At 41.3% G+C, this 26,544-nt stretch overlaps 1 protein-coding gene across 3 annotated transcripts in view; it reads left to right on the top strand.

Annotated features, from left to right (window-relative positions):
- Window positions 1-26,544, top strand: part of PPP2R5E (protein phosphatase 2 regulatory subunit B'epsilon) — a 148,975-nt gene that overhangs the window by 115,714 nt on the left and 6,717 nt on the right. For 2 of the 3 annotated variants that reach the window (XM_042943448.1, XM_042943447.1), the window contains exons 6-13: window positions 13,392-13,522; window positions 13,642-13,701; window positions 14,680-14,788; window positions 16,209-16,262; window positions 16,365-16,415; window positions 18,207-18,326; window positions 23,018-23,145; window positions 25,193-25,294. In XM_042943448.1, the coding sequence (XP_042799382.1) occupies window positions 13,392-13,522; window positions 13,642-13,701; window positions 14,680-14,788; window positions 16,209-16,262; window positions 16,365-16,415; window positions 18,207-18,326; window positions 23,018-23,145; window positions 25,193-25,294 (755 nt within the window). The remainder of the gene's footprint in view (window positions 1-13,391; window positions 13,523-13,641; window positions 13,702-14,679; window positions 14,789-16,208; window positions 16,263-16,364; window positions 16,416-18,206; window positions 18,327-23,017; window positions 23,146-25,192; window positions 25,295-26,544) is intronic. The other variant, XM_042943449.1, reaches the window with a different exon arrangement.

Genomic DNA, 26,544 nt, shown 5'->3' with positions numbered 1-26,544 from the left:
AACAGAAATCCAGATTATTTGTGAAGTTTTCTCATAGTTCTAAACTCCTGCTCAGGATGAACTGTGCCCATCCGCCTTCTGGATCCAGCCGAGCCACTGTCAGTATGCTCTCTGTTCTAGACTTTGTCTTTAGTTCTGTGGACCCTGTCTCATTTGTCAGTTTTGGAAGGCTTCTGTCTCTGTCAGGACTTAGTGCCCTGAGCCTTGTCAGTCCAGCACAGCTTAGAATTGGGTTCTCCGCGGGCGCCAGGTTTCTTAAAGGGGAAGAAGTCTCATTAGCTCTTCCTGCTGTTCCATGGCACTGTTAACTTGTGTTAACATAAGTTGTGTTAACTTGTGGTCTTTAACTGATTTCTAATTTAGCTTTATGCATAATGTAAAGCCATGTTTTCTCTTGTTCTCGTTCGTTGTACAATTTGCTGTAGGATTTGACACGTATTTCTGCAGAATATCATTTCTCCCCAGACTTTTGAAGTCTTTCTGTATCTTGAGCCTGTCATCCACCGCATTCATCGTGCCTTCCATCTCGATCACATCTGTGACTTTCTCAACTGTGCTAGTAGCTATTGGCTTCATCTCAGGTCATTGACTGAAGAAGTTGTTAAAACAGCCAGCACTGATGATAGAGGCCTTTGGCATGCCTTTAGCGACTTCCCTTTATTTAGCACAGATTCATTAATCAATAGTCTTTGAATTCCATCCTTAAACCCGTTAGAAATTTACTCTAGAATGTCATCATCCTTCTTTCATTTTAAAATTTTGTTCATAAGGAGAGTGTAGAGACTTTGTCAGATGCCAGAGTAAAAGCCAGGACTGTGTGCTTACAGCATCCCCCTCATTTATGGGCCATGAGACTTTATCATAAAAAGCAATGCCATTCATCTGCCATGGGACATTAGTGAACTTCTAGGGGCTCCTGCTCCTTATTGGTAATGATACCCTCAGTACTTAACAAACCATGTGATTGATCATCTGTCTCCTGAGTTTTTGCAGAGACGAGAAACTGAGTATACATAGTGAAGTCCATGTACTAATGCTTTGTTTTCAGCCCTTGCCTCATTTCTACAACCTTTGCCTCCTTTACCTTCCCTCTGCTGGGTCTGTTGATGAACTCAACCTTCACATGAGGGCTCACCGCAGTTCCTGAATCAGTCAGGAAAGGGACAGGCAGAGTGTTGGCAAAATCAATAACATCACCGAGTGGTGCTTGAATGTAATCCTATGACTAAGCAGAGCATTAACTGTCATGTTGGGGATAAGCTCTGGGTGCCAATTAGCTGCCATTTTCCAGAACACCCGTTCGTTCTTGTTGCTAACCTGTAAAGCTGGCCTCCTGCCTCTTTTCATACCCCTTAGTCTGCTGATGACTTACCTGGGATCCTAGCACCTTGCAGGAGTGGGGTCTCTGTCCCCAGTGTGATTCTCCTGAGGTCCCTTCCTGGGTTGTTTGTTTCTGACTTGGGACCTGCTTGGCCTTTTGGAGCTTAAGGCATCGTGCTGAGATTACGCCCTGCCCCTACACACCCTCCTTTTCCTCCCGCCGCCATGCCTCAAGTATCCTGGAGCTGGCAGCTCCTTCATTTGTGTACCATGTAGTTCGCTAATTCGTTATTTACACCCCCTCTTCCCCCTGCTTGTTTCTCTCCCCACAGCCTCCCGTGGCGCCACCTAGTCCTGGCGTGTTTTGTACCTAAGCCTGGTTTTCTTATGACATGGGAACCCTCCTACCTTTCCCTTTTGCAAATCAGGATGACATTTACCGCATTCCTTTTCTTGGAGCAGATATTTTATTCTCTGTAGATTCTCAAAGGATCTCAGAAGGAATTTTTGGTCATCTCAACTTAAAACTTTTTTATTGAGTTAGGCATAATGTATCCTAGCCATGAGATTTCAACCTATTTTCTATAGCAGCTAGCTGTATTCTTCACAGTCTATTTTGATTCTTGTTTCTCCTGTCAGTAAAGACAAAAGCAAAATTAAGAATTGAGCTATTTTAACATAAGGTAGTGGAAAGAAAGTTAGCAAGCTGTGTATTTGCATCCTGACTCCCCTGTGTACTCTAAGTAGTAGATTATTGGGCTAAAATATGCACCGTGGGGTAAGAAGGAACTGCATTAAAATGGGCTTTTCTGCCTTACTTGACAGTGTGGTCTTCAGCCAGTTAATACACTTGCTGTCCGAGCTTGAGTCTCCTCATTTGCAACATGAGGTAACAGAAAAAATGAGATTTAAGTACATAGGATGTATACCCAAACTGACAATTGTTACATATGCTTGATTGAGTTGGCACTATGGATACAAATACAGGCTCCCTCCCTTCAATTGTAAGCATGTACTGGAAAACTCGGGCAGATTTTTTTTTACTGTTCTGAACCTCAGTGTTTTCTTCTCTAAATGGCTATAATGTGGACCTCTCTTACAACAAATTATAACAAGTAGGCTTGTTATGATGATAAAATGGTATGACTTGTAAAAACTGCAGATAATCATGCATGGATTATAGTAGTCGCTCATTAAATACGAATTCCTCTTTTTATACTGCCTCATATATTGTTTACCCACATTAGTAGTCTGTCTTGCTCATTAAATACTAATTCCTCTTTTTATACCCCCCTCATATTATATTGTTTACCCACATTAGTAGTCTTATTTTTTTTATTCCAATATTAATTTTAAAACCTCCACCTTTTGGGGCACCTGGGTGGCTTGGTCAGTTAAGCATCTGACTCTTGATCTCAACTATGGTTTCGATCTCACAGTTCACGAGATCAAGCCATGCATTGGGCTCTGTTCTGGGTGTGAAGCCTACTTTAAATAAATAAATAAATAAATAAATAAATAAATAAATAAATTTATTTAAAAAATCTTCACCTTTCGAAATTAAATTTAAAAGTTTATGTGAGCAGTGCCTGGGGGGCTCAGTTGGTTAAGTATCCAACTCTTAATTTCAGTTCAGATCGTGATCTCACAGTTCGCAAGATCAAGCTCCGTGTTGGGCTCTGCACTGATTGCAAGGAGCCTGTTTGGGATTCTCTCTCCCTCCCTCCCTCCCTCTCGCTCTCTCTGTCTCTCTCTCCTCCCCTCCCCCTCCCCCACTTGTTCACAAGTGTGTGTGCATGCTCACTCTTGTTCAAAATAAATAAACATTTTTTTTTTAAAGTTTATGTAAAACTTATAAGAAATTTTTGCAAAGAAGCCTTGAACAAATGACATATTCCTAGATGGGAAACTTGCCATCATAAGGATATCCATAGAATCTCCAAGTTAATTTATACATTTAGTGCAATTCTAATTACAATTTCAGGGGTGCCTGGGTGGCTCAGTCAGTTAAGTGTCTGACTTTGGCTCAGGTCATGATCTTGCGGTTTGTGAGTTCAGGCCCCGCATCGGGCTCTGCGCTGACACAGCCCAGAGCCTGGATCCCGCTTCGGATTCTGTGTCTCCCTCTCTCTCTGTTCCTCCCCCACTCGCACTCTGTCTTGCTGTCTCTCAGAAATAAAGAATAAAAAAAAATTTTATTTGAAAATTTCAAAGTTCATGAAATAAATTTTTGAAATAGAAAACTAAAGATCCTTTGCCTATTAGATATTTATTCATAACCATGAATGTACTATATTAAAACTATAAAGGCACATGAATTAAAACAGTGTGGCATGGGTACAGGAGACTGGAACTTAGCAGAGGCTTGAGTGGAAAACATAAACCATAAATAATGTACCAGTGCATTGGTAAAATCCTCCGGAGAGGAAAGCTGGGAGGATTCTGTTGGCTTAAATTTTATCCACTGAGCAATTCCATGAGAAATAGTCAGGTGTGTACACAAAGATATATGTACAAGCATGGGGAATGCATCATTGTTAATATAAATTGGAAACAGTTTAAATGTTCCTCAGTAGGGTGTTGGTTGAATAGACTGTGGACATTCATATAATGGGATATTCATCATTTTGTAGAAAGAATGAGATAGAGCTACACACGATCTGTTTTGAAGTGAAACATGCATATTATGGAACAGTATGATGTTTTTGAATTTGAGTCTCGTATTTTAGGGAAAAGGATTATTTGTATATGCACTAAAAGTTTTGGAAGGCAAACTTATTAATTGTCTGGTAGAATGTGATTAAGTGTGAAGAACGTTACTTTCTGATTTTTTGTATTTCTCTGTTTTTTACATTTAAAAAATGAACATGTGTGTTATCAGCGGTGATTATAATTACGTTAGTAATTTTTAAATTTTATTTAATAAAATTATAAATAAGTTATTTACTAAGTCTCACTTTGTTGCGTTGCATTTTTCATCAACCTCAGCTGACTCTGTGCATTAGCCTTCGTAAGACTGTTTTTGTAAGAGTACACCATTCATTTATACTTAACATTTGTTTTCATCACTTGTATGTGTCCTTTTAAAATCTGACGCTCAGTGGAAAACTTCCAGGGTTGCCCCAAGAACCTTTCTCAACACTACTCATTTTTCTTCCTCATCAGGAAGCAGTATAGATTAGAGGTGAAGTGGATAGACTGGTTTGAATTCAGGCTCTGCCATTTTTTAGTGCATGACCTTGGGCAAGTTATATAACTGTGTTGCCTCCGTTTCCTCATCTGGAAAGTAGATGCAAAATATCCACAGCATAATCGTAGTTTTGTTGAGAGGTTGTTGTGGAGATTAAGTGAATACATGCATAGGCACTTAGAACAGTTCCTGACAACACTAAGAATCTTCTTTCATCATATTTTCTAGAATAGCCTCAGTCTGTGAAGTCACATGGTATTTGTCTGTCAACATCTTAACCCCCATGTTAGATTTTTTTTTTGAAATTCGACTTTTACCTTTATAAAAGCCAAAAAACAAAACAAAACAAAAAAACAACCCTTTGGACTCTGGCTATTGAGATTTTTTTCAGGTGTTAAATGTGGTCTCTCCTGTCCTTGGATTCATTTCACCAACTGATTTCTTCCAGTGTTAGAAGTGAATGTGTATTAGTGCCAGGAGCATAGACTTTTAATAGGTGAGAAGAAGCAGAGGTGCCTGGGTGGCTCAGTCGGTTAGGCATCTGACTCTTGATTTCGGCTCAGGTCGTGATCTCATGGTGTATGAGATCAAGCCCCACATTGGGTTCTGTGCTGATAGCGTGGAGCTTGCTTGAGATTCTCTCTCTCTCTCTCTCTCTCTCTCTCTCTCTCTCTCTCTCTGTCTCTCTCTCTCTCTCTCTGTCTCTCTCTCTCTCTCTGTCTGTCTCTTCCCTTCTCCTCCTCATGCTCTCTCTCTCTCTCTCTCTCTCTCAAAACAAATATATAAACTTAAAAAAAAAATAGGTGAGAAGCAAAGATAGGACATCCGAATATTTATTGAGGCCAGACAAGTGGTATGGAATGAAGTAGTCTGAGTGTGACAGGAAGGAGCGATGGAGACAGCAGTGGCCTCAAGAGGTCAAGAGAACCCGGAAATCCAGATTTTTGTACGGGCCAGACAGAACTGTCTGTAACTTGTACCTTTGAAGGGTTTGCTGTTTTTTATTTAAGAATGGTACGACTGAGTGGCTTGCTTAAATTTCACTGTAATTTTTATTAAATCTAGATTTACGTAACCTTTAGCGTTTCTTATATACTTAATCTAAGTCTTTATAAAAGAAAGCGGTCAGATTTATCTAGAGAGTCACTTGACTGCATAGTACACTTGTGTCTATGGTCATGTTGATTTTAGACTTAGCAACTGCCTTGTATAGCTACAGGTGTGCAGGCTGACTTTGGCTTATGGAACACACGTGTCTATTCCCAATAAAGATAATTTTCATCTGTGTTAGGACAGTTGGGAAAGTGGTTTCTTTATGATCTCTCCTTCCCCACCCGATCAAAAAATGAGTTGCCAAACCTTGAATTATTTCGTTGGGTGTATTATCATGGCAAGAGTTTAGTAGCATATTTCTAAAGACTGCTTTCAACCACTCTGCAAATCTGAAAAGCAGTCAGTGGTTGCTAAGAGACATACTGTTCAAGTGTCCCCGTAAACATATGTACCGCTGGAGATTGCGACTTAGTAATTTGTATTTCACATTTGCAGTTATATTTAAGCTGAAAGGTGCGATAATTACCATGCAAATTATGCAAATAATTTACCCTGTCCTTAAAAGTGACGTTTCGTTATTGTGTTTTAAAAACTCAAGACAAATTGGACATGACACACAGCAACCTGTTAAAAACTTTTAAGTTTTAAACTGAAATAAATTTCATGAGGCCTTGAACGTCAGCTCTGATACAAAGAGCTATTTTCCAAACAAGTTCCTTGAATATGCCAAAATGTTTACATTCTCTCTCAGAGGCTGTAGCTTATAAAGCTTTAGAGAATTTATTTCTATCAGGAATTTTATCGGGTAGCCATTACCAATGAACGGTAAACTACCTCTTCACCTCATCCCCTCCAGTGCAAGCTGTAACTTAAGAACCTTGGGAAAGGGCTTTCCTGCCCGGACTCCTGCATTCAGAGCCAGCTTTCTGGTTGCGCAGCTTGGGCGATGACACGGGCCCCAGGCTGAGAAGGGCCCTGCTCTTGGTTTAATGCTTTGCCATTGTGGTCTTGAAATTCTTTTTTAAAATTTTTTTTTTTCAACGTTTTTTATTTATTTTTGGGACAGAGAGAGACAGAGCATGAACGGGGGAGGGGCAGAGAGAGAGGGAGACACAGAATCGGAAACAGGCTCCAGGCTCCGAGCCATCAGCCCAGAGCCCGACGCGGGGCTCGAACTCACGGACCGCAAGATCGTGACCTGGCTGAAGTCGGACGCTTAACCGACTGCGCCACCCACGCGCCCCTGTGGTCTTGAAATTCTTAATGGTTTTTAATTTTTTTTAATGTTTAATTTCTATTTTTGAGAGAGAGAGAGAGAGAGAGAGAGACCGAGACAGAGAGACAGCGAGAGACAGCGTGAGCAGGGAGGGGCAGAGAGAATCTGAAGAAGGCTCCTGGCTCTGAACCGTCAGCACAGTGCCCCGACACTGGGCTTGAACTCACGAGACGCGAGATCATGACCTGAACCGAAGTCGGTTGCTTAGCCCACTGAGCCACCCAGGCGCCCCAGAAATTCCTACTAGTTTTTGAACAAGGAGCCCCACATTCTCATTTTGCATTGGGCTCCACAAATTATGTGGCTAGTCCCTGCCTGCATCATTATGTAGAGTAACAGCTCTTTCTTGAAATGCTGACCAAATTGATTGTGTTAAGATTTTAAATTGCAAGGTTTTGTTGAGGGAGAAAACAATGGACTTCTCTAGTATGTGGGAAGAATAGAAATGAGGAAGAAAATAAAAGCATATGACTTGGCAGAGCTGTTTGTGTTTGTGTGGCTTCCACCTTTGAAATCTTTATACTGAGTTTCCATCAGAGTCTTGAAGTCAGAATTGCTAGACGCTTACAGCGTGCAGCCTTTCCACCCCTTGTCCCCACCGTGCTTTCAGTGGTGCCCCCAGATGAGCTCATTTCATACGTTGGTCCTCTTGAGTTGTTCTCATTCATTGGAGTCAGGCTGCTGTTGGCTCTCGTTGCTTGGTTCTGGGCTGTTTTCTCCGCGTGCATTACCTGGTCACGGTAAAGGTGTTCAGGAGATATCATTTTTCAGGTTGTAGAATAGCTAAAGTTAAAAGCAAAGCCAGAAATTTGGAGACCTGATTGTAATTTGGATGAAAACATTTAGAATACCAATTTCATTGATTGTTCACTTGAGCATTTCTGATATTCTTTACATTTAATATTTCTTTACATGGAATGGAGGGCAGGGTAGTTGCTTCTTTATCCTAGTAGAGGGCAGTTGGACATTTTGTTTCAAACCTTTTGCCCTTAATTTTGAAAAATAGTTTTAATTAACAAAGTAATGCCTATTAAGTAATTCAAATGTATTTATATGATTTATAAAGAAAAATAACACTCTTCTAACTCATCCTTCCCCAACCCAGAGTCTCAATCCCTAGAGGTAACCACGTTCAAGTCTTCTAGCAGTTTCCTTACATGTATTTCCTTGTATGATTTCCATTTCTCTAAATTGCATTCTTAATGGTGCTGTTCCTTGATTTTTAAAATTTTTCATACTGTATATCTTTATATGTCTCCCTCTCTATCTCTTCCTTTATATCTCAACAATGTAGATGTGTCACAAAATTTAATGAAATTGTAGTGTTTGCATTAGTGTACGTGTTGTTCTCAGCCAAGGCACATGTTATGCTATAATTGCGTTTCTTCTCCTGTAGAGCTTTATTTTATTTTTATTTTTTTTAACCCCCTGGAATTAATAGTTGCCATATTTTTCACATGCTTGGTTTTCTGGGTATTGGTTACTAGTTCATCCCTCCGTTCTTCTCTGAGTGCAATGTACAGCTTTTCTCAGTCTGGCCCACACATTGGCTAGTCTGTAGTTCCATTGTTTTCTCTGAAGGTCTCCTTCCCAGAGCTGGAGCTCTGGGCATCTTGCTCTGGTTGGCACTGGTGGCTTCCTCTAGGCTGTGTCCACCGTAGTTATCCTGGGGTTTCCCTTTGCCACTCTTCTGCACTCTGCTTCTGCACTCTTTGCTTGCTTATCTCCCTCTCTTTGATTTTGGCAGAATACATCTTCTAGATGCTTCCTAAGAAGGTATGAATGGGTTGTAAGTTTTCAAGACCTGCTTCTCTGAACATGTCTTTATTCTACCCACACACTTGATTGACATTTTGGCTAGGGATAGCTTTATGGGTTAGAATTCATATTCTCTCAGATGTTTTAGGGAGTTCTAGATTGTCTTCTACTTCCAGTATTGGTATTGAGAAGGCCTGCGCCAACTGGGACTCCTTATCCTTTATAGTGACCTATTTTCTCTCTCCGCTTTTGAGATCTTTTCTTTGTCCCCAGTGTCCACATAATTCAAACTGATGTGCTTTGCTGTAGGTCTTTGTTTATTAATTGTGCAGAGAGCATACTGGCCCTTAGCTCTATCGAAACTCATGTCCCCTTTTTCTGGAAAATTGCATTGAATTCTTTCTTAGATAATTTCATGTGCTTTGTTTTTGTTTGTGTCTGTGTGTCTGTTCTCTGTGCCTGTTTGGAATGTGTTGGACCTTCCAGATGGATCCTCTAGTTACCTTCTTTCTTCTATATACTATCTTCTTCTATACTTTCAGTATAGATTTGCTCATTGTAATGTTCCAGTTCTTCTGAAAGTTTTATTTCTGTTACATCTTGAATTTCCTGAAGTTCTTTTTATTTTCTGAATATCCATCTGTAGTTGCTCTGTTTTGTTTCAGGGATCCAATAGGTTTGTTTATTTCTGGGGATAAGTTCTTTTTTGCAGGGTTTTTTTGTTTTTGTTTTTTTGGTTTGTTTCTGTGCTTGCATTGTGGCTTTTTCCTCTGATGTCTTTATGATTGTTTGTTTTGGTCTCTTTTGTGTTAGAATGCTGGTGATCCTTGGCTTCCTAGTTACATGTTAGTCATCAGAGAGGCTTCTTAGAACCATTGAAGAGCCTTCTTAGAGTGCGTGTGTGTGTGTGAGCACGCGTGTGTGCATGCATGCACACAAATGGGAGACACTTAGCACATTGGGCAGAGACCTTGCTCTTTCAATGACAAACCCTCAAATATCTGTATCAACAGGTGTTTCCTCTTGAGGCTGTCAAGAGGCTGAGGCTGAGGTCCCTCAAAAGGGACCTTCCTATCTCCTACCTCATCCAGGATTTTGAGGGCTTAGGCAAAGGGACCGGCAGAAGTCTCATTCTTCAGCATGCTGACTGTTATTTAATCCCCCCCCCCCTTTTTTTTTAAATTTTTCACTTAGCTGTGTACAGTGTCTTGAAGATGAGAGACTTGGGTGCTTATTCTCTCCAGATTTTGATTGTAAATCTTTAGTCCACTGCTTGGGACACGATCTGGGAGGTCTTGTTACTCTTTCGACAAACTTTCAACCAGCCCTCCTGTTTTTAGCTCTCCACACCCTTGCCATCAAATATATCTGGTGTCTTCAGTTCTTAAGCCTTTTAAGGGTTCTCTAGTGTGAACTGGCTTGCTTCTTGTTGGCTCCCTTCCTCGCTGGCAGGATGGAAAAACACTTAGCAGAGTGGAGAAAGAGGAAACCTAAGATAGTTACCCCTTGCCATCCACTTTCCATCTTTGAAAAATGTGTAAATTTGTCTCATCTGCTCTCCATTCCTCTTTGCCCCGTGGGTTTCTTCCGTTTTTATTCTTTTATTCTAATCTCAGGGGGGACTCAGGAGAGAGTTTCAGTCTCCCATGTCTGATTGGGAGACCCTAACTGCCTTTTGCATTTTGCCCTTTTCATGTCCCTGGAGATTTATGATTAGGTTCAAAGGAGGGTTCTTTGGCTAAATCACTCCCCAGTTCATCCCTGTTTGTGAGCTTCAGGAAGGCTGGCTTTGTAAACTAGGAGTCAGCATGTTGACAGGTCTATCTTTGCTCTGTAGTCACCTTGGAAACTCTCCAGCTTTTCTCTGACAACAAGTTGCCTGCTATATTGTAGGGAGTGCAGTTCACTAGGCATTTGCAGATGCTGGATGAGATTTCTCATTGCTTTTTTGTGGGCCGTGTCTATATGACTAAGCACAAGTGTGTCATTTTGTTTTGGAAAGCAGAGCTCATCCCTCTCCTCCTTTTCTCGACCTGTGTGTTGTTATACTTTTTCTTTTGTCTTTTATATCATGAACTCACCAAAAATGTGTTCTATAGTTCTGCAAAAAAGTAATTTATATAATGTAATTTATCTTTCTTTCTCATAGGACATCATATATGATGATACTATTTGTGGCTTTGTAAATGACTTAAGTTAGATGCCTGGTGATGCATGTTTTTTTGAGTGCCTAATGAAAACACAAGTTAAATAATTTTTGCTTAATTATATTTTCATTAAACTCTAAAGATTAATTGTACATAAGCATAGTTGATTCAAGTTTTGCTAACAGTACACCCCTCAAACCTTCTCTTATGTTGGTTGCAAATTACCCACTAAACCCTTTTATAACACCTAAAAATAGAAACCAGATTAAAAAGTAGAACTTAAAAGGTTAATTATTTCCATTAACAAGGAGTAGGATGAGTAGGTTAGAGATCTTATGTCATTTTGTGTGTGTGGTAGATAAGAGATACCGGGCCCCTGGGACCTTTTCGCTTATGGGGCCACATACCTTTCCTTCTTAGAGTGTTCCCTGTGGAAGTGTTTAGTCGACTTGCTCATTGCTTTCCCTGTGGGCTCCCAAGTTTTTCACTAGTGTGTGTGTGCACAGTAACAAGGACAGTTCTTGGCATGTGCGGACATTGATTGATTGGTTGATGGACTGCATGGCTGACGGGGCAGAGAGACGGCAGTTGTCTTAACAGCTTCTATTCTGATGGGCTGCTGGTGAAGGTGTGTGCTGTTGAGCCTGCCATGAACGCTCTCCCTCCACTTCAGCCTTCTCATTTCTTCATGGATCTGTCTGGATGTCACTTCCTCCAGAAACCTTCCCTACCACTCCACTTCTCCCCAGTAGAGTGGATTTGTCTGCTGTGTGTTCATATAGCATCCTAAACCACTTATGCTGCCCGTTCACCGGTATCGCTCATTTAGACTTGGCTTTGTGAAAGCTGATTGTGTCTGTCTTGCTCACCGTTGTATCTCTGACACCTTGCCCAGTGGCTGGCTCTGAATAGGCAGACATATTTATTTGAGGTACTTGATTTTTGAATGGACAGACAGGTGGACAGATAGATCGATGGATGACATTGTGTAGCCAAAAATTGCATTTCTGTCCCTGCCCAATTTTGAAGATTCTCCTTCAGTTTGTACTTCCTGCCGTTATTTGAAGGGCCATTCTTTGTCTGTAATTGTGTCTTTGTTCAACGAAAAGCACCAAGCAAAAGCAGATAATTTATTTGATTACTGCCCACTGAGTTATTCTTCTGCTGTCAGCCTCATGTCTTAATCACCTGAAATCATGCTTACGTGTGTCTTGATAGCTTTTTTGGTAATTAGTGTAGTCTGTGTTCATTTGTATACTGTCAGTATGCTCTTGAGATGTTTTGCTGTAAAGTCAACTTTAGTATAAACTGTGAGTCTTGTTTTATTGTGATGCTAATGAATGTATGAGGAACTCTGTAAAATTCAAACCAGTCTTCAAGTTTGTTCTTCAGCTGGAGGAACCTGCCCACTGTCATTTAAAAAAAAAAAAAAAGAAAAAGAAAAGCTTTATTGAAATATAATTCACATACCGTAAAATCCACCCTTTTAAAAAAGTTTCCAACTTAGTGTTGTTTAGTATATTCACCAAGTTGTGTATCCATGACTGCTATATAATCACAGAACGTGTTTTAGCATCCCGCAAAGAAACGCCATACTCCTTAGCGGACCTTCTTCATTCTACTTTCTGTCTCTGTGGATTTGCCTGCTCTACAGTATGTGGCCTGTGTGTTTGGCTTCTTTCACTTAGCATGATGTTTCAGAGGCTCCTCCGTGTGGTATCAGTACTTCATTCCTTTTTGTGGGCTGAATGATAGTCCATTGTAGCACATTTTGCTCATCCGTGCATTAGTTGATGGCCATTAGGGTTGTTTCCACTTTGCGCTATTGTGAATCATGCCGCTGTGAACGTTCATGTACAGGCTTTGTTGTTGACATATGTTGATATCTTATCAGGATTCAGTTATTGACTGAGTGGAAGTCAATACAAGTGAGTGGAAGTTCAAAGAATGTCATCCATGTATAATAAACATACAGAAATCATAAATGTTCACCTCAGTGAGTGTTTACAAAGTGAGTACACCTGTGTAACAAGAACGAAGCTCTACAAAAAAAACACTGCCAGGATCACTGGGGACTTTTAGATGTTGGCTTTGGTTTAGGTTGATTCATTTACCTGCATGCTCGGGTAGAGCTGAAGGCTTATCCTAACTGTATATTTGGAACATGAGCTCAGTAGGTAGTTTGTTATAGGAGTGCGGCAGCTGAAATCACAGACTCTAGGGCGTCAGTTGTTTGGTTTCAAACCCCAGCTTTGCCATTTATTAGTGTGAGACCGGGGGCAAGTTGCCCAATGATCTCTGAGCCCCAATTTCCTCATCTGTAAAATGGGGATAACACTACTTTATAGGAAGGATTAACATAAGTAGATTGCTTAGAAAGTTGCATGATAATCGTGCTAAGTGCAGTATGTGTGTTACCTCTTACTGTTGTTACGATGATTATTATTGTGTTTATCTCTTCATTAGAATGTAAGCCCCTTGTCTGACTGATTTATCTTTGTATTTTCAAAGACTAGCACTGTGCCTGGCCCATAATAAACTTTTGAGGAAGGAAAGGAGGGAGGGATTTTAAATCATGAGTAGCAGAACTCCTAAATCCTTTCCTGAAACCACTTCTGACTTCTACTCTGTCTTTCATTTACAACAGCTTTTGGAGCTATTTGACAGCGAAGACCCTCGGGAACGGGACTACTTAAAAACAGTCTTACACAGAATTTATGGCAAATTTCTTGGTCTTAGAGCATTTATCCGAAAACAGATTAACAATATTTTTCTAAGGTAAGTGAAGGGTGGGGGGGAGGACGAGTAAAATTGGTGGTTTCATAGAAGTGTTAAGTAAACATCAAATATTTGAACATCATGTACTGACTTTATTCTTTCTTTCCTTTTTAAAAAAGGTTTGTTTATGAAACAGAACACTTCAATGGTGTAGCCGAACTGCTGGAAATATTAGGAAGGTAAGCACATTTTTAGCTAATTGCTAATCTCAGGTGAATAACATTTTGCAAATTAGATTCAAGTGGCACAGGGCAACTCTGACCTAGATCTCTTGCTGTATGTACATCGGGTACTCTAATTTGTGCCTTAGCCTATTTCCCAGCTGACCCTACAAGACGTGATTTCTTGTTCCCCCTTGTTCCACAATTAGGCATTCCTAATTCTACCAGAATGACTGAAAGAGCTGACAGTTTGTTCATTGCTACAGAGACAGTACATCTGATTGCAGCCAGGCCAGTTACTCCAAAACACCTTATTCTAGTTAGTTTCTAGGCTACCTGTCCTTTGCCATATCTTTTGGCCACAAGTTCAGATAAATTGGAAGGATTGCCTTTTTCACAGGAGCCATGTACCCAGGTGTAGTTCTTGAACAGCTGCTGCCTGGACGAGTGGAATGAATTGGAAAGAGACAGCTGTTGTGTAGGTTTCTACACACAAGGGAGGTTAATGTAACTGGACAATGTGATTACTTAGTCTCTCCCCCTAATAGGAGGAGAAAAAGAAGGTGGAGTCCCATGGTTTTTTCTGTGATTTCCTCAGGCTGGGCTCTATACCTGTGGTATTCTTGGTCTGAGAAGAAATTCCAGGAATGATGTCTACAAACGGAAAGGGTCATAAGTGAGCAGTTTTAGGGGGAAGGAAAAATAAAGAGTCTTTGATCGAAGAGCTTTCTGTTGCTCAGAATCATTTACTCGGTTTAAGAGCATGAGAGCCCATGCTAGGAGATCATCAGCAAATTTTCTTTAATTTCCTTCCTGCTTAAATGTGCTCTTTGAAGTAACTGGGAAATCTTGGATGCCACTGGGGTGGGGTTTAGGTTGTTCTGGACCCAACAGAAACTGATTCCGATTTAACCTGGTCCTTCCATGAACAGGTGGTCTCGGTTTTGCTGGTTGTGATCACGCTGCTAATTCATGTTTCTTTTTTCTTTTTCCTAGTATTATCAATGGCTTTGCTTTACCTCTTAAGGCAGAACACAAACAGTTTCTGGTGAAAGTGTTGATCCCTTTACACACTGTCAGGAGCCTATCACTCTTCCATGCCCAGGTAGAATTTTATGCAAGTTCTTTTGGAAGCAAAATTAAAAGTTTATAAACTCAGTGTTTCTTTGATATTGATATTTCCTTACGTAAACAAACAAACAAACAAACAAAAAACTCGTTCAAGTATAAAATACTTCCCGAGGAAAATTAAAATGTGTGTTAATGTTTTCTATGCATAAGGGAATCATGGGAGTATTTTTCAAGAGGGAGGAACATCTATTTCGCCATCTCATTTTACAGAGAACTTTAATGACTAGTGCACAAAATTATATACTGAACATAGAATAAAATATGTGTGTTTTCCAGATTTAGATCTCTGGACTTGTAATCGTTTTTGAGTGTTCTGGAATATTTGATCTCATCCTCATTTGCATCAGCCTGTCACTTGCTCTCTGCCCCCTCTCTTGGTTAATTCACTATTTCCTTCTCACTTTCTCCAGGCAAATAAACACACTCCCAAGTAAACAAATCAATCAGTACTTTCACATCTTTTTATTTTTAGCCTCTATGACTTTAAAAAGCATCCTCTGTCTTGTCCCAAGTCTGGTTTCCATGCTAACACTGCCTTGCGTGGTACGTGTGTCCCTAGGGGACAGATAAATGATGTAGTGGCATTTTAATTTTAGTGTTCCAAACCAATGGGAATGTTTTGAGTTTGCATAAAAATGTCACACATTTTTCTGAGCAGTGTTCCTCTTTAAATGTGAAATTCTGTGTTTCGAGGAAAAATTAGTCCATATGTTTCTAATTTAGAACACCATCAAAATGTTGTTTCGCAAGGGTGGATTTCTTGTCCAAAAATCTTTACGAGCCCTTTTACAAATCTTGCCTCTGGTTTTTGAAATCACATTTCATGATCGTGTAAAAGAATTCTTACCTAGCTGGGCTACCATCAGATGTAAAACTTCACATTTCTCCCGGTTCTAACTGTGGCAGGTACAACCTTTTATCTCTTCATGAAACCGCTTCAGCCTGCATGGGCCACTTTAGGCGGTCAGCAAGAGGTTTAGTAAGTGCCTGCCTTTCGTGTAGGACTCTTCTGGAGCCACAGTAAAACCCCGTGCTGTTGATGTTGGCACAGAGAGAAAGGAAGCCCACGCGATGTAGCTTAGACTGTATGTAGATGAGATACTTTCAGAATATACTGAATGTGATATTTCTGCTTTTCATTAGCTGGATACTTCATGTCTCAGTATCCTTTTTTTTTTTTAACAAAATTCCCCTGGGGCGTTATTAGTGTCAATTTTTGGCTTGAAAAAGTAGCTTTTTATTTCATTTTATATATATTATATTTTTAGAATGAATTGAACATGAAATTACTAAAACCAGAGTCTAGAAACTTTGTAGGAAGTTTTGATGTATCTTTGAGCCCTTTTGAGTATATAGCATTTCCAATTTTGTCTTTCATTTTTCTGTTTCTCCAGCTGGCATATTGCATAGTACAGTTTCTGGAGAAAGATCCTTCACTCACAGAACCAGTAAGTATTTTTTCCATAATTTCAAAAGATTTCAAAATGACTATTTTTCATAGAGTCTATGTAGACAATTAAGTACCATTGTTTTTCTCCTTTTCATTTTAGGTTATTAGGGGGTTAATGAAATTTTGGCCTAAAACATGTAGTCAAAAAGAGGTAAGTGCTTAATGTCAGCGTGTTAATAACTCACTAAATACTTTGTAGAGTGTCAGGCTCTGAGCCGATAAGTATGTGTAAAAATCCATGATCTCGTCTAATCTTCATTTTATCTCTGTCAGGCAGGTCTGTAAATATTCATATGTTACTAGTTTTAAAATGGAAGCATGGAGAGCTGAAGTAGCCTGCCTGAGTGGATGCTAAGTGGAAGGGAGTGGGTCAGAATCCGCCACCCTGATTCCTGAACCCTGAACTTTTGTCACGCTCTGCTCAGTCCCAGGGAAGCCCAAGGCAGGCTCCGGTCACGTGCCCCACTGTCTAGCTTTATCGAAGTCACCTTTCCAGTGGCCACCCTCATGGTGTGGAGGTTTTGGTGTTGCTGTAGATAGGTGCTAAAGCCACCAGCCCAAGTACTCCCCATTTTAAAATAGAGTATAGGTGGGATCTTACTGTCTACAATTGTAAACTATGTTACAGACCTCTAGTTCCAGCTCTTCAGAAGTGGCCCTGGAAATCGCTGACCTTCAGTCGTTTGTACTTTTGCTAAGACCTAACCAGCCATGTGCCCTGTGAGGAGGTTGTAGGGGAGGAAGTCTCTTAGCTTAGCTGTGAGCCTCGCTGGGTGCCAGACCTGCACTCACTCTTCTATAGAAACCATGTGGAAAATGGCCAAGCAGGAAAGGTCATCTGTTAGCTTGACATTTTGGGAGACTTGGGGGAGAACTCCTCTATGTGTCTTGACAAATGGCAAGAGTCAGCTGCCTACTTTGTATTACTTTTAACAGAAATACCCTCCTTTTCAAATCAGTTTCAATTCTCCAAAACCCTACTTTATACAATTTCAAGAAGTCATCTGACTTTTTAATACCTGTTAGACAAAATTAAACTGTACATTGCTGTCCAGATGCACCTGAAGATTTGAAAACGTTGTCGTATGTCGTATTTTAATTGCATAGTTAATTTTTTTTAAGGTAATTATTTTTCCGTGCCTAAATGGGTAACTCTTTTTTATTTCTCTGTAAGTTTTCCGTTGTATTTAAAACAGTCGACTGTGCTATTGATTTGGCTCCATTTTGTGATCTAAAAGCTCAGTTTCTTGAGACACATAGTGCCGAGGCTGAGACTCATTGTGCTTTATGGTGGGCAGTTGTGCGCGCTTACGTGTGTGTTGTACGTAAGTGTGTAGAGGCGAGGAGATGGGCTCAGTGCGTGCTAATGGGATTAAAATGGTACCTGCATGGGGGTGAAGCTGCTCATTTGTGTCTCTCCGTCTCTGTTAACTGGTGAATCCTACGGGAGCACCTAGCACGTAGCAGGGGCTGAAACACTTAGCAGATACCTGCATGCGCCACTGTGGACCTTTGTTCATCATGCAGGAGGACCGCTTTTCCCACTGTTTGAAAAATAAGAGTAGGGAGGCAGATGCTAGCTAGGTGAGAGCAAAAGAGGGGAGAGCCCCAGGGACATTGCTGTTTCCCAAGGGCCCTGCCGCCACATGTAAGTGCCCCCTCCCCCTCCCCCCCCTTTCTGGGTTAGATGTAGCACATAGAGGAATTTTTCCAAAGTAAATGGAATCATATTTTCAAAGCTATGGGACTTTGCTTTTCATAAGTACCCTCTGGTGAATTCTTTATGAAGTGAACATCTAACGTAAGACAATGCCTAATTTTTTCCTGTTTGGTTTTATGTGTAAATTTTTCTTAAAACATTACAAACTCTCATGACTCCTCATCATTCATTTGGATTTTTTAACGAAGTACCTGAGGTTTTGCGTTTTGTATGTACTTACAGGTCATGTTCCTTGGGGAGCTGGAAGAAATATTGGATGTGATCGAACCCTCCCAGTTTGTTAAAATCCAAGAACCTTTGTTTAAACAAATTGCCAAATGTGTATCTAGCCCCCATTTTCAGGTTAGTAATAGAGGATGAGCCAGAGTGGCCTGTGCAACATATGTTATTTGGTAAAATTTTATTTGTATTGAAAGAAATGTAATGGACACTAGCTACCTGTTGTTTTTTATTTGCTATTTTCTCCTATGATAATAATTTTAATAATGACCTCCTCTATGTTGAACACCTGTAATAGGACAGCCACCGTGATGATGCTTTCTGTCTAGTGACTTCAGTGTTCATGATCACTCTGCAAGGAGGGCATTACGAGTTTTACAGATGTGAACACTGAAGTTCGAAGTGGTAAAGTAATTTGTCTCCAGTAAAATGGCTGAGTAAGGGGTGGACTGGTAGGGTTCCTGCAGAGTGTAAGAGAGAATGCGAAATAAAGCTTAAGAGACAGAACACACACATTCTGTACTGTGCTAGATGCTTTACGTGCATTCTTTGTAAACTTCAAATTATCCTACGGGGCTCTCCCCACCCCCTCACCCTCCCTGCCTGCTGTGTTCTAGAAGAAAAAATTGAAATTCAGAGAATGATTTGCTCAGGGCCCCGAGTTCATAAGCAGGTGAGTCCCTTCAGTGTAGCTTCTTGTGAACGTTGGTGACCTTCCTGTGGCACCACTCTGCCTCCTTGTGGCCACTCTGGGGGAATCACAGGGAAGCGAACCCAGCCACCTTTTCCTCAACTGGGCCCATTGCCACAGTGCTGCAGAACCCACACAAGAGGGAAGGGGTGACCTGGAGCGAAAACATGTTAGGTTTTATGCCCTTTCACTGTTTCACCAAGGTCCAAATCACAGACCTTGAAGATTGACTGTTTAGGTGCTGCCTGTTGACCGGAACAGATTGTTCAGATTGTAGCTGGTAGCACAGAATCACACACTGTTAACATGGTAGACTCGATGGTGAACTTTTCCCCTGAGCTGTCGGTATCCTGAGTAGGTAGGAGACAATTGGCTGTAGTTGTCGTTTTAATTTTTGACCCAAAGACATGTTAGCATGTTAAGGCAATGATCTTGTGACAGTCTAGCAATTATACCACAAAGCCAACCCAGAGAAAAAAAAAGTGGAAGCCATTTATATGAACCGTTACGTTGCATTCAGATGCTACAACACATGTCCAGATAAACAAACCAAAACACAATTGCAGGATACTGTGTCGGTGTTTGCATATTACGCATGGCCTGAGTGCTCAGGCTTCTGGATTGTCTAGCTTACTTTTCAGTTTTCATCAGGACGTTCGACATTGTAGAAAGCAAGGACCAGAACTGACTGACACACACACTCATTCTCTCTCTCTCTCTCCCTCTCTCTCTCTCTCTCTCTCTCTCTCTCTCTCTCTCTCTCTCTCTCTCTCCCTCCCCTTTTTTCTTTTTTCTACCCCCCCCCCGCTCGCAAATGTCTTTTAAGATCACCAGGGAGCCTTAAATGATGCTCAGAAGCTTTAGAAAGGAGACAATGTCTAGTCAGCTACTGCTATGTCCATTCAGGCTTCTGTAACAAAGTACCACAGACTGGGTGGCTAATGAACAGGAGAAATTTATTTCTGTGTTTCTGGAGGCCGGAAGTGTGAGATCAGGGTACCGGCGCAGTTGAGTGAGGCCTCTCTTCGGAGTTGCAGATTTCTTGTATCCTTACTTATCAGTGCTATTGTATAAGCACTAACCCCATTCATGAGGGCTCCATTCTTACAACATTAAGTACCTTTCAAAGGCCCCCTGTACTCATACCATCGTCTTTGGGGGTTAGGATCTCAACATATGAGTTTTGTGGGGACACAGGCATTCAGATCACAGGAGGCTTCTATAACAAAACACCACAGACCATGTGGCTTAAACCACAGAAATGTATTTCTCACAGTTGTGGAGGCTGGAAGTCTGAGATCAGAGTGTCGGCCTGGCCTGCTTCTGGTGAGGGCTCCCTTTCTGGCCTGCAGATGGCTGGCTGCCTTCTTGCTGTGTCCTCACATGGCCTTTCTTTGGTGTGTGTGTGAGGAGAGAGAAGATCTCTCTCTTCCTCCTCTTAAGACCACCAAGCCTATTGGATTAGGACCCCGCCCTTATGACTTCTTTTAACCTTAAGTACCTCCTAAAAGTCCTGTCTCCAAATACACCCACACTGAGGGTTAGAGCTTCAACATATGAATTTGGCCGGGGGGAGGGGGGGGGGGTTGGTGGGGGGAGGCAGTGTAGTCCATAACAGAAAGAAAAAATAATTCAAAATTATTTGACAGAAGTAAGACTTAGAACTAAAGAAAGAAGGACAGTAAAGAGGTTCTTCTTTTTCTTTCTTTTCATTTTTTTTTTATTTTTAAAATGTTTATTTATTTTGAGATAGAGTGCGTACTTGCACACGAGCTGGGGAGGGGCAGAGAGAGGGAGAGAGACAGAATTCCAGGTGGGCTCCGTGTTGTCAGCGCAGAGTCCGACTCAGGGCTCGATCTCACAAACCATGAGATCATGGCCTGAGCTGAAACCAAGAGCCGGACGTTTAACCAACTGAGACACCCAGGTGCCCCAAAGAGGTTCTTATTTATTCATTTCCTAAGTGTTCCTTGGTGTATCCAGCAAACATTTTTCAAGCGCCACTGTGTGTAGTCACATGCCTTTCACTACTTGCCCACCGTGTGGCATGGAGGTCAGACGGCTCCCACTAGAGACCACTCCATGTGCAAGGAGGACCGTGGGTCCCAGGAAACTAGTGGTTCTGTCCTAGTGTTAGACATGCTAATTTTTGCTTTGCATAAGCATTGCCTTTCCTCTTTAAGGGGCTTTGCTGGATACTGACTTTCTGTAAGTGATTTTGCATAGTAACACATACATCCATTAAAATACTTGTTAGCATTAAGTAGCAGGTAAACATTAGACTTGTAATTGGATGTAGGTAAATCCTAGGTTTCTCCTTTTGTACCAGCATACTCTGGTGGGCTCTTTAAAAGTTCTTCCCTTTGGTTGTAAGTTTCAGAGCAGCCTCAACCCTGTTCCTCCTCTTGTCCTTGGCTCTGCCTGCCTCAGCCACGCCTTGTGCTTCATGGTTTCTAGACCCATCGTCCATGTTAGCACTTCTGCCGTCCTTTCCTGTGATTCCCTCCGCCTTATCCTTCTTTGCTTCATCCTTCAGAGCCCCATTTAGATGCTACTGCCTGTGTTACATTGCTGCTACTCCTCCTCTCCCTCAGGTCATCCAGATTGTTCATTCCACTCTTTCCTCGGGCTCTTTGTTTCTTCTTTATCGGTACAGCATCTGTCACGGGTTACATAGGATAGGCCCGTAGATCCCTGCTTCCCCTGCTGACATATGAGCTCCAAGGGGATAACAGAGTAAAGAAGTTAAGAGCAGGGACTTTGGAACCTGCCATTTACTAGCCATGTGGATTTGAGGCAATGGCTTATATACTCTGGGCTCTATTTTCCTCATTTGCAAAATGGAAATGATGGCGCTTGTGCCATCGTGAGGTCATGAGGATTCAATAAGGTCGTGTGTGTGTGAAACACGTAGCACGGTGCCTGGCATGTACTAAATATTCAATAATGACTGTCTTCTTTGTACTCTCAGGGTCTAGTGCCTCATGAGGCCCGGGATTTTTTTTTGAAGCAAGTTGAATAATGTAAATGGAAAGGCTTAATTTCTCAGAGTCTATTGGTGGGTACATCTTGTACCATTTCATTAAATTATTAAATTTAAATTTAATGTAAATTTAATTCATTAAATTAGAATGTAATTTTTTAATCCCTCTGAATGAAAGAAGCCACTCTTTTTTTCTTTTTCTCCAACTCTAAAAAGCACCCTTGTCAAGATTTTAGCCTTTTTGAGATTTGGGGTTTGGTTATTCTTATTTTAGGTTCCTTTCGAGATTGTTTAGGTTATTTTTTTTGCCTTCCTTTGAATTCATAGAGTCCATTGGCTAGCATGGTGGTCAGAGAAAAGGGACCTGACATAGCAAGCAGGCGTCTGCATAGCCAGTGTCCCTAAGTCCAGGAACTGAGTGACTTTCTCCTGGCTGATGTAGTTCAAAGGAAGAGACCAGAAATAAACTGTGGAAAGAGTGTGGTCACGAGCCTGGAGTCCCAGTGCTCACCATTTACTGGCAATGTGAGCTTGCCAGGTTGTTAGCCTCTCTGAGACTCAGTGTCTCCATCTCTGCAAGGAGCACATGACCTTACTCCTCGGACGGTGGCAAGGATGGGACGCCCTGTGTGCAGTGTTGGCACAGTGGCTGGGCCAGGGGACGAGCTGAGCAAATGTGACTGGCCTGCGGGGACGGGCAGCTGGGTGTTTCTCAGCAGCTGGTGGCCGAATGTCAGCCACGTGCCGGGCCCTGGGGTTGGTCTGAAGTGTGTAGGATGAAAGAAGGGAGCCAGAAGAGAGTTGAAGACTTGGGGAAGGCAGTGTGCATTAGAGAGGAAAGGTGTTTGGAGTGTTGGGAGGGAAGATGTGAGCTCAGATGAAATGGGCAGTATTGAAGGAGAATACAGAGAAATAATAGGTAGGGAAACTTTTTTCCTTCCCCTAATTGATGAACCTTTTGGGAACTCTCTAAAAGATTTGCAATCCACAACAATGTAAAGTGTGATTAATACTTAATTTCACATTTGATCGAATGATATAAAAATAGTCTTAAAATATTTTTGTTTGGAGAGATTTTAATTTTGTTTTATCTGTCTTTTTTGCTCTCTTAATATTTTCTTTTTCTTTTCCTTTTTAAAGGTGGCAGAAAGGGCACTGTATTATTGGAATAATGAATACATCATGAGTTTGATAGAAGAAAACTCGAATGTCATCCTTCCCATCATGTTTTCCAGTCTTTATAGGATTTCAAAAGAACATTGGAATCCGTAGGTTTTCAGTTTCTCCCCTCTTCTTCCTATTCTCCCTCCTCGCCCTTCCCTCTCTCCCTCCCTCTTTCTCTTTTGCTTAATAAAGTCTTGCCATGTGCCAGATGCTGTGCCTGTTGGTGAAGACAGATATGTGAAAACTCCTGTCTTTTAGAAATTCACTAACTGGTTGGGGAGACCCACAAGTAAACATATTTTATAAAACAGTGTTTTTTAAGTGCAGTTACATTAAAATCTCTGCTTCCATGAGGGGCTCCTGACTTGTCTGTGAATGTAGCAGAGCTTTTTTGGGGGTGGTCTGAAGTGAGAGGAGAGGGTTGCTGACATTAACGAGGGGGTAATGCTCAAAAGGATTCTTAAAGCAATGTGGCAGGTGGATGGGACGGGGAAGCCCTTTCATAGTGAGTCTCATCATCACATTAAAAGGCACAAACACATAAAAAGCACCTGTCAGGTTCTGAAACCTGTAAGTTTGGGAGGGCTAAATTACCAGGTCTTTTGGGGAGGTGGCTAGAAGATGGGGTGAAAAGGGAGAGTTCACCTCCCCCCCCCCCCACACACATGAACCTTCACCAGTGGATGATAAGGAAATACTAAGGAGTCCTAAGGAGGAAAGTGCTTTGAATTGATTTGCATTTTAGCACGATCCATTTCTTAAAAACCCAAGTCTGTCATTACAAATGTTCTCTAGGAAGACAAGTTTAAAATCACTGAAGGAGATGTTTAACATCTAGTCCTATGAAGGTTAAAGCATTCTGTATTTGAATGGCTTTACATGTGTCTCTGGAATAGAAAGAAAATTTAGTGTGGTATTAGATATTAGTAAGATGTAATTAAGTATATTCCTAGTATGCGTTTAGAAGTTTTGCATACAACTGTAAAATATTACATTTCTTATTTTTCAAATTTGCCAAATTTTGTTATTAAAACTCATAAAAATAAAGAACTGGTAAATAATTCTCATTATGCAGGTAGTCTCTTGGGGACGTAGAGAGTGGTTTTGGCAAGTGTATGTAGCTGCTCAGTGTACTGTATTTGGCTCTTCTCCATCACTATCCATTGTATGTGAGAAGGTCATTTCCCTCAACAGAAGGGAGCTTAAGTTTTCCTTTTAATAGGCACAGGGCAGAACGACACAGCAGGTACATTTATGTTTTGGAACATCAAACCCACGGTTTTTTTGACCTATGGCCTGACTTTTACCAGTGCCTTCTTCAGTGGTGTTGGTAGCAGATATGTTGCAAAACAGAAGTAATGGGCATTTTTGCAAAGGGCAGTGCTGTTTAGACTCTAGTCTGAAGATATCAAGCCCATCATGGGCATAGTCCTGAAGACGTCAAGAGCTTATTCTTCCACTTGATGAATCTATGTGCCGCCATTTTGGCCATTTAGCTATGTTCCACAGCTAACAGCAGCCATCACCAGCTTGCCGGTCACCTCAGCGACACATGTGTTGGGTTGGCGAGGGAACTTAGCAGGAGTGGATGGACTGAACCAGATCACAAATAGAAACTCAACTCATTAAACTGCCCAACTTACAGGGGTTCGGCATCCTGTCTTTGAATATGAATAACATACATATTTGTTTCCATGAGAACAGCTTTTGATTTTGATGAATTATGTATATTATCACTTTAAAAATAAAATTCTGTGCAAATTCTGGTCTCTAAGGTTAGTCCTACCACAGGTGCTCCTTTTTAGGGTGAAGTTGCTTTATTTTTATTCTTGCCTTTGTATTAAATGAAGTTAACAAGTGCCCACAGACAAGTCTATTCTGGGTACCAATAATTAGAAGGGCAGAATTAGATTTTTCTTTCTCTAATTCTGCCAACCCCTCCGAAAGATATCTTGCCCGGAACAGTGAAGAATGGAACTCTCTTGGTGTGGAAATGAACTGTAGGTCGTTTCTAGTTGTGGCAACTGAAAAGGGATGGAGATTTTGCAGTACAAGGAGCTCATTCAGACACAGGTTCCGCTCTCCCTCTTTCCATGCAGCTCCCATTATGTAAGACTAACCAACGTGTTCTCTTGTCTCTGTGCTTCCCAGGGCTATCGTGGCGCTAGTGTATAATGTGTTGAAGGCATTTATGGAGATGAACAGCACCATGTTTGATGAGCTGACAGCCACATACAAGTCAGATCGTCAGCGGTAACTTTTTAAAGCTTTTTTGTCAGCTGTGCACAAAACTGTTGAATTCTCTCCTTGCTCTTTGTCGCAGTTGCCCGATCGCACCCGAAATCATAAGCAACACACTTTTATTTCTTTCTGTGTTCACTTTTGCATGCTCATTTGCTGTGTCTTTATTGGTGTGCCACTAGGGAGCAAAGGGTCAGTTTGAGAAAGGCTGCTTTCCTCCTTCCCTTCAGTCATGTGTCTCTTCTACCTCAGAGTTAAGGGCCTGGCATGTAACTGGTATTTCGGGCCCATTTAAGGAATCCATCAGGTAGTTTGCCATCCGGGTTCACTCCCATTATTTGAGCTAGAATTGGGCAGATCTTGTATACTTCGCTCCAGCAAGAGGGGTGAGGCACCATTTTTGTTTAGCTCTTTGGCCCAGAACTTACTTTCTGCTCTAGAACACAACAAATTCATTAGGATGTAAAGGACAGTGAAAAGAACATGGAGGTGAAGAGTCGGGTATTATACAAATTTTGAAATGTTTGCGACCAAAAGGGAGCAAAAACCAGTTGAATTCTTTACATAAATGCTTATGGCTTAGTAAAGCCTTTCTTGATTTCATTTATATGTGATTTTTCAACTTCATTATTTCTTGTTCAACATGTCCGACTTTCTAAAAGAGTTTGTCTTGGTCCGTTTGGTTTGCTCTAACAAAATCCCACATACGGGTGTTTTATGGGTAGCTTATAAACAACAGAAATGTATTTCTCTGAGTTCTGGAGGCAGGAAGCCAAGATTATGGTGCCAGCATGGTAGATAAGGGCCCTCATTTCTGATTCATAGCCAGCACCTTCTCACTGTGTCTTCATATGATAGAAGGGACAGGGAATCTCTGTGGGATCTTTTTTACAAGGTCACTAATACCTTTCATGAGGGCCCCACCTTCATGACCTAATCTTCTCCCCAGAGGCTAGCTACTGAACCCATCACCTTTGAAGGTGAGGATCTCAACCTAAGAATTTTGGGCAGGATGGGATGCAAATATTCAGATCTTGACATCGATATACTTGGAGAACTTGAGGAAGGTCTAGAGAGCTTGTTAGTAGTTGGGCTTCTGGTTTCGCTTTGATCCAGAAGCAAATGTCAGCTTTGTATAGTATGGACTTTGTATACTATGGACTTTAGAAGATCCCAGGGGTGTGTATGAGCATTCAGACCCAAGACCTTGCTGAACCTCCTGAACAGAGCTATGTGTGGTTCCCTTGCTTCTTTGCTTTGCC

This window comes from Panthera leo, chromosome B3 (assembly GCF_018350215.1).
Source record: "Panthera leo isolate Ple1 chromosome B3, P.leo_Ple1_pat1.1, whole genome shotgun sequence".
NCBI lineage: Eukaryota > Metazoa > Chordata > Mammalia > Carnivora > Felidae > Panthera > Panthera leo.
The sequence above is the reverse complement of the archived record's forward strand: the minus strand, read 5'-3'. Positions and strand labels throughout refer to the sequence as shown.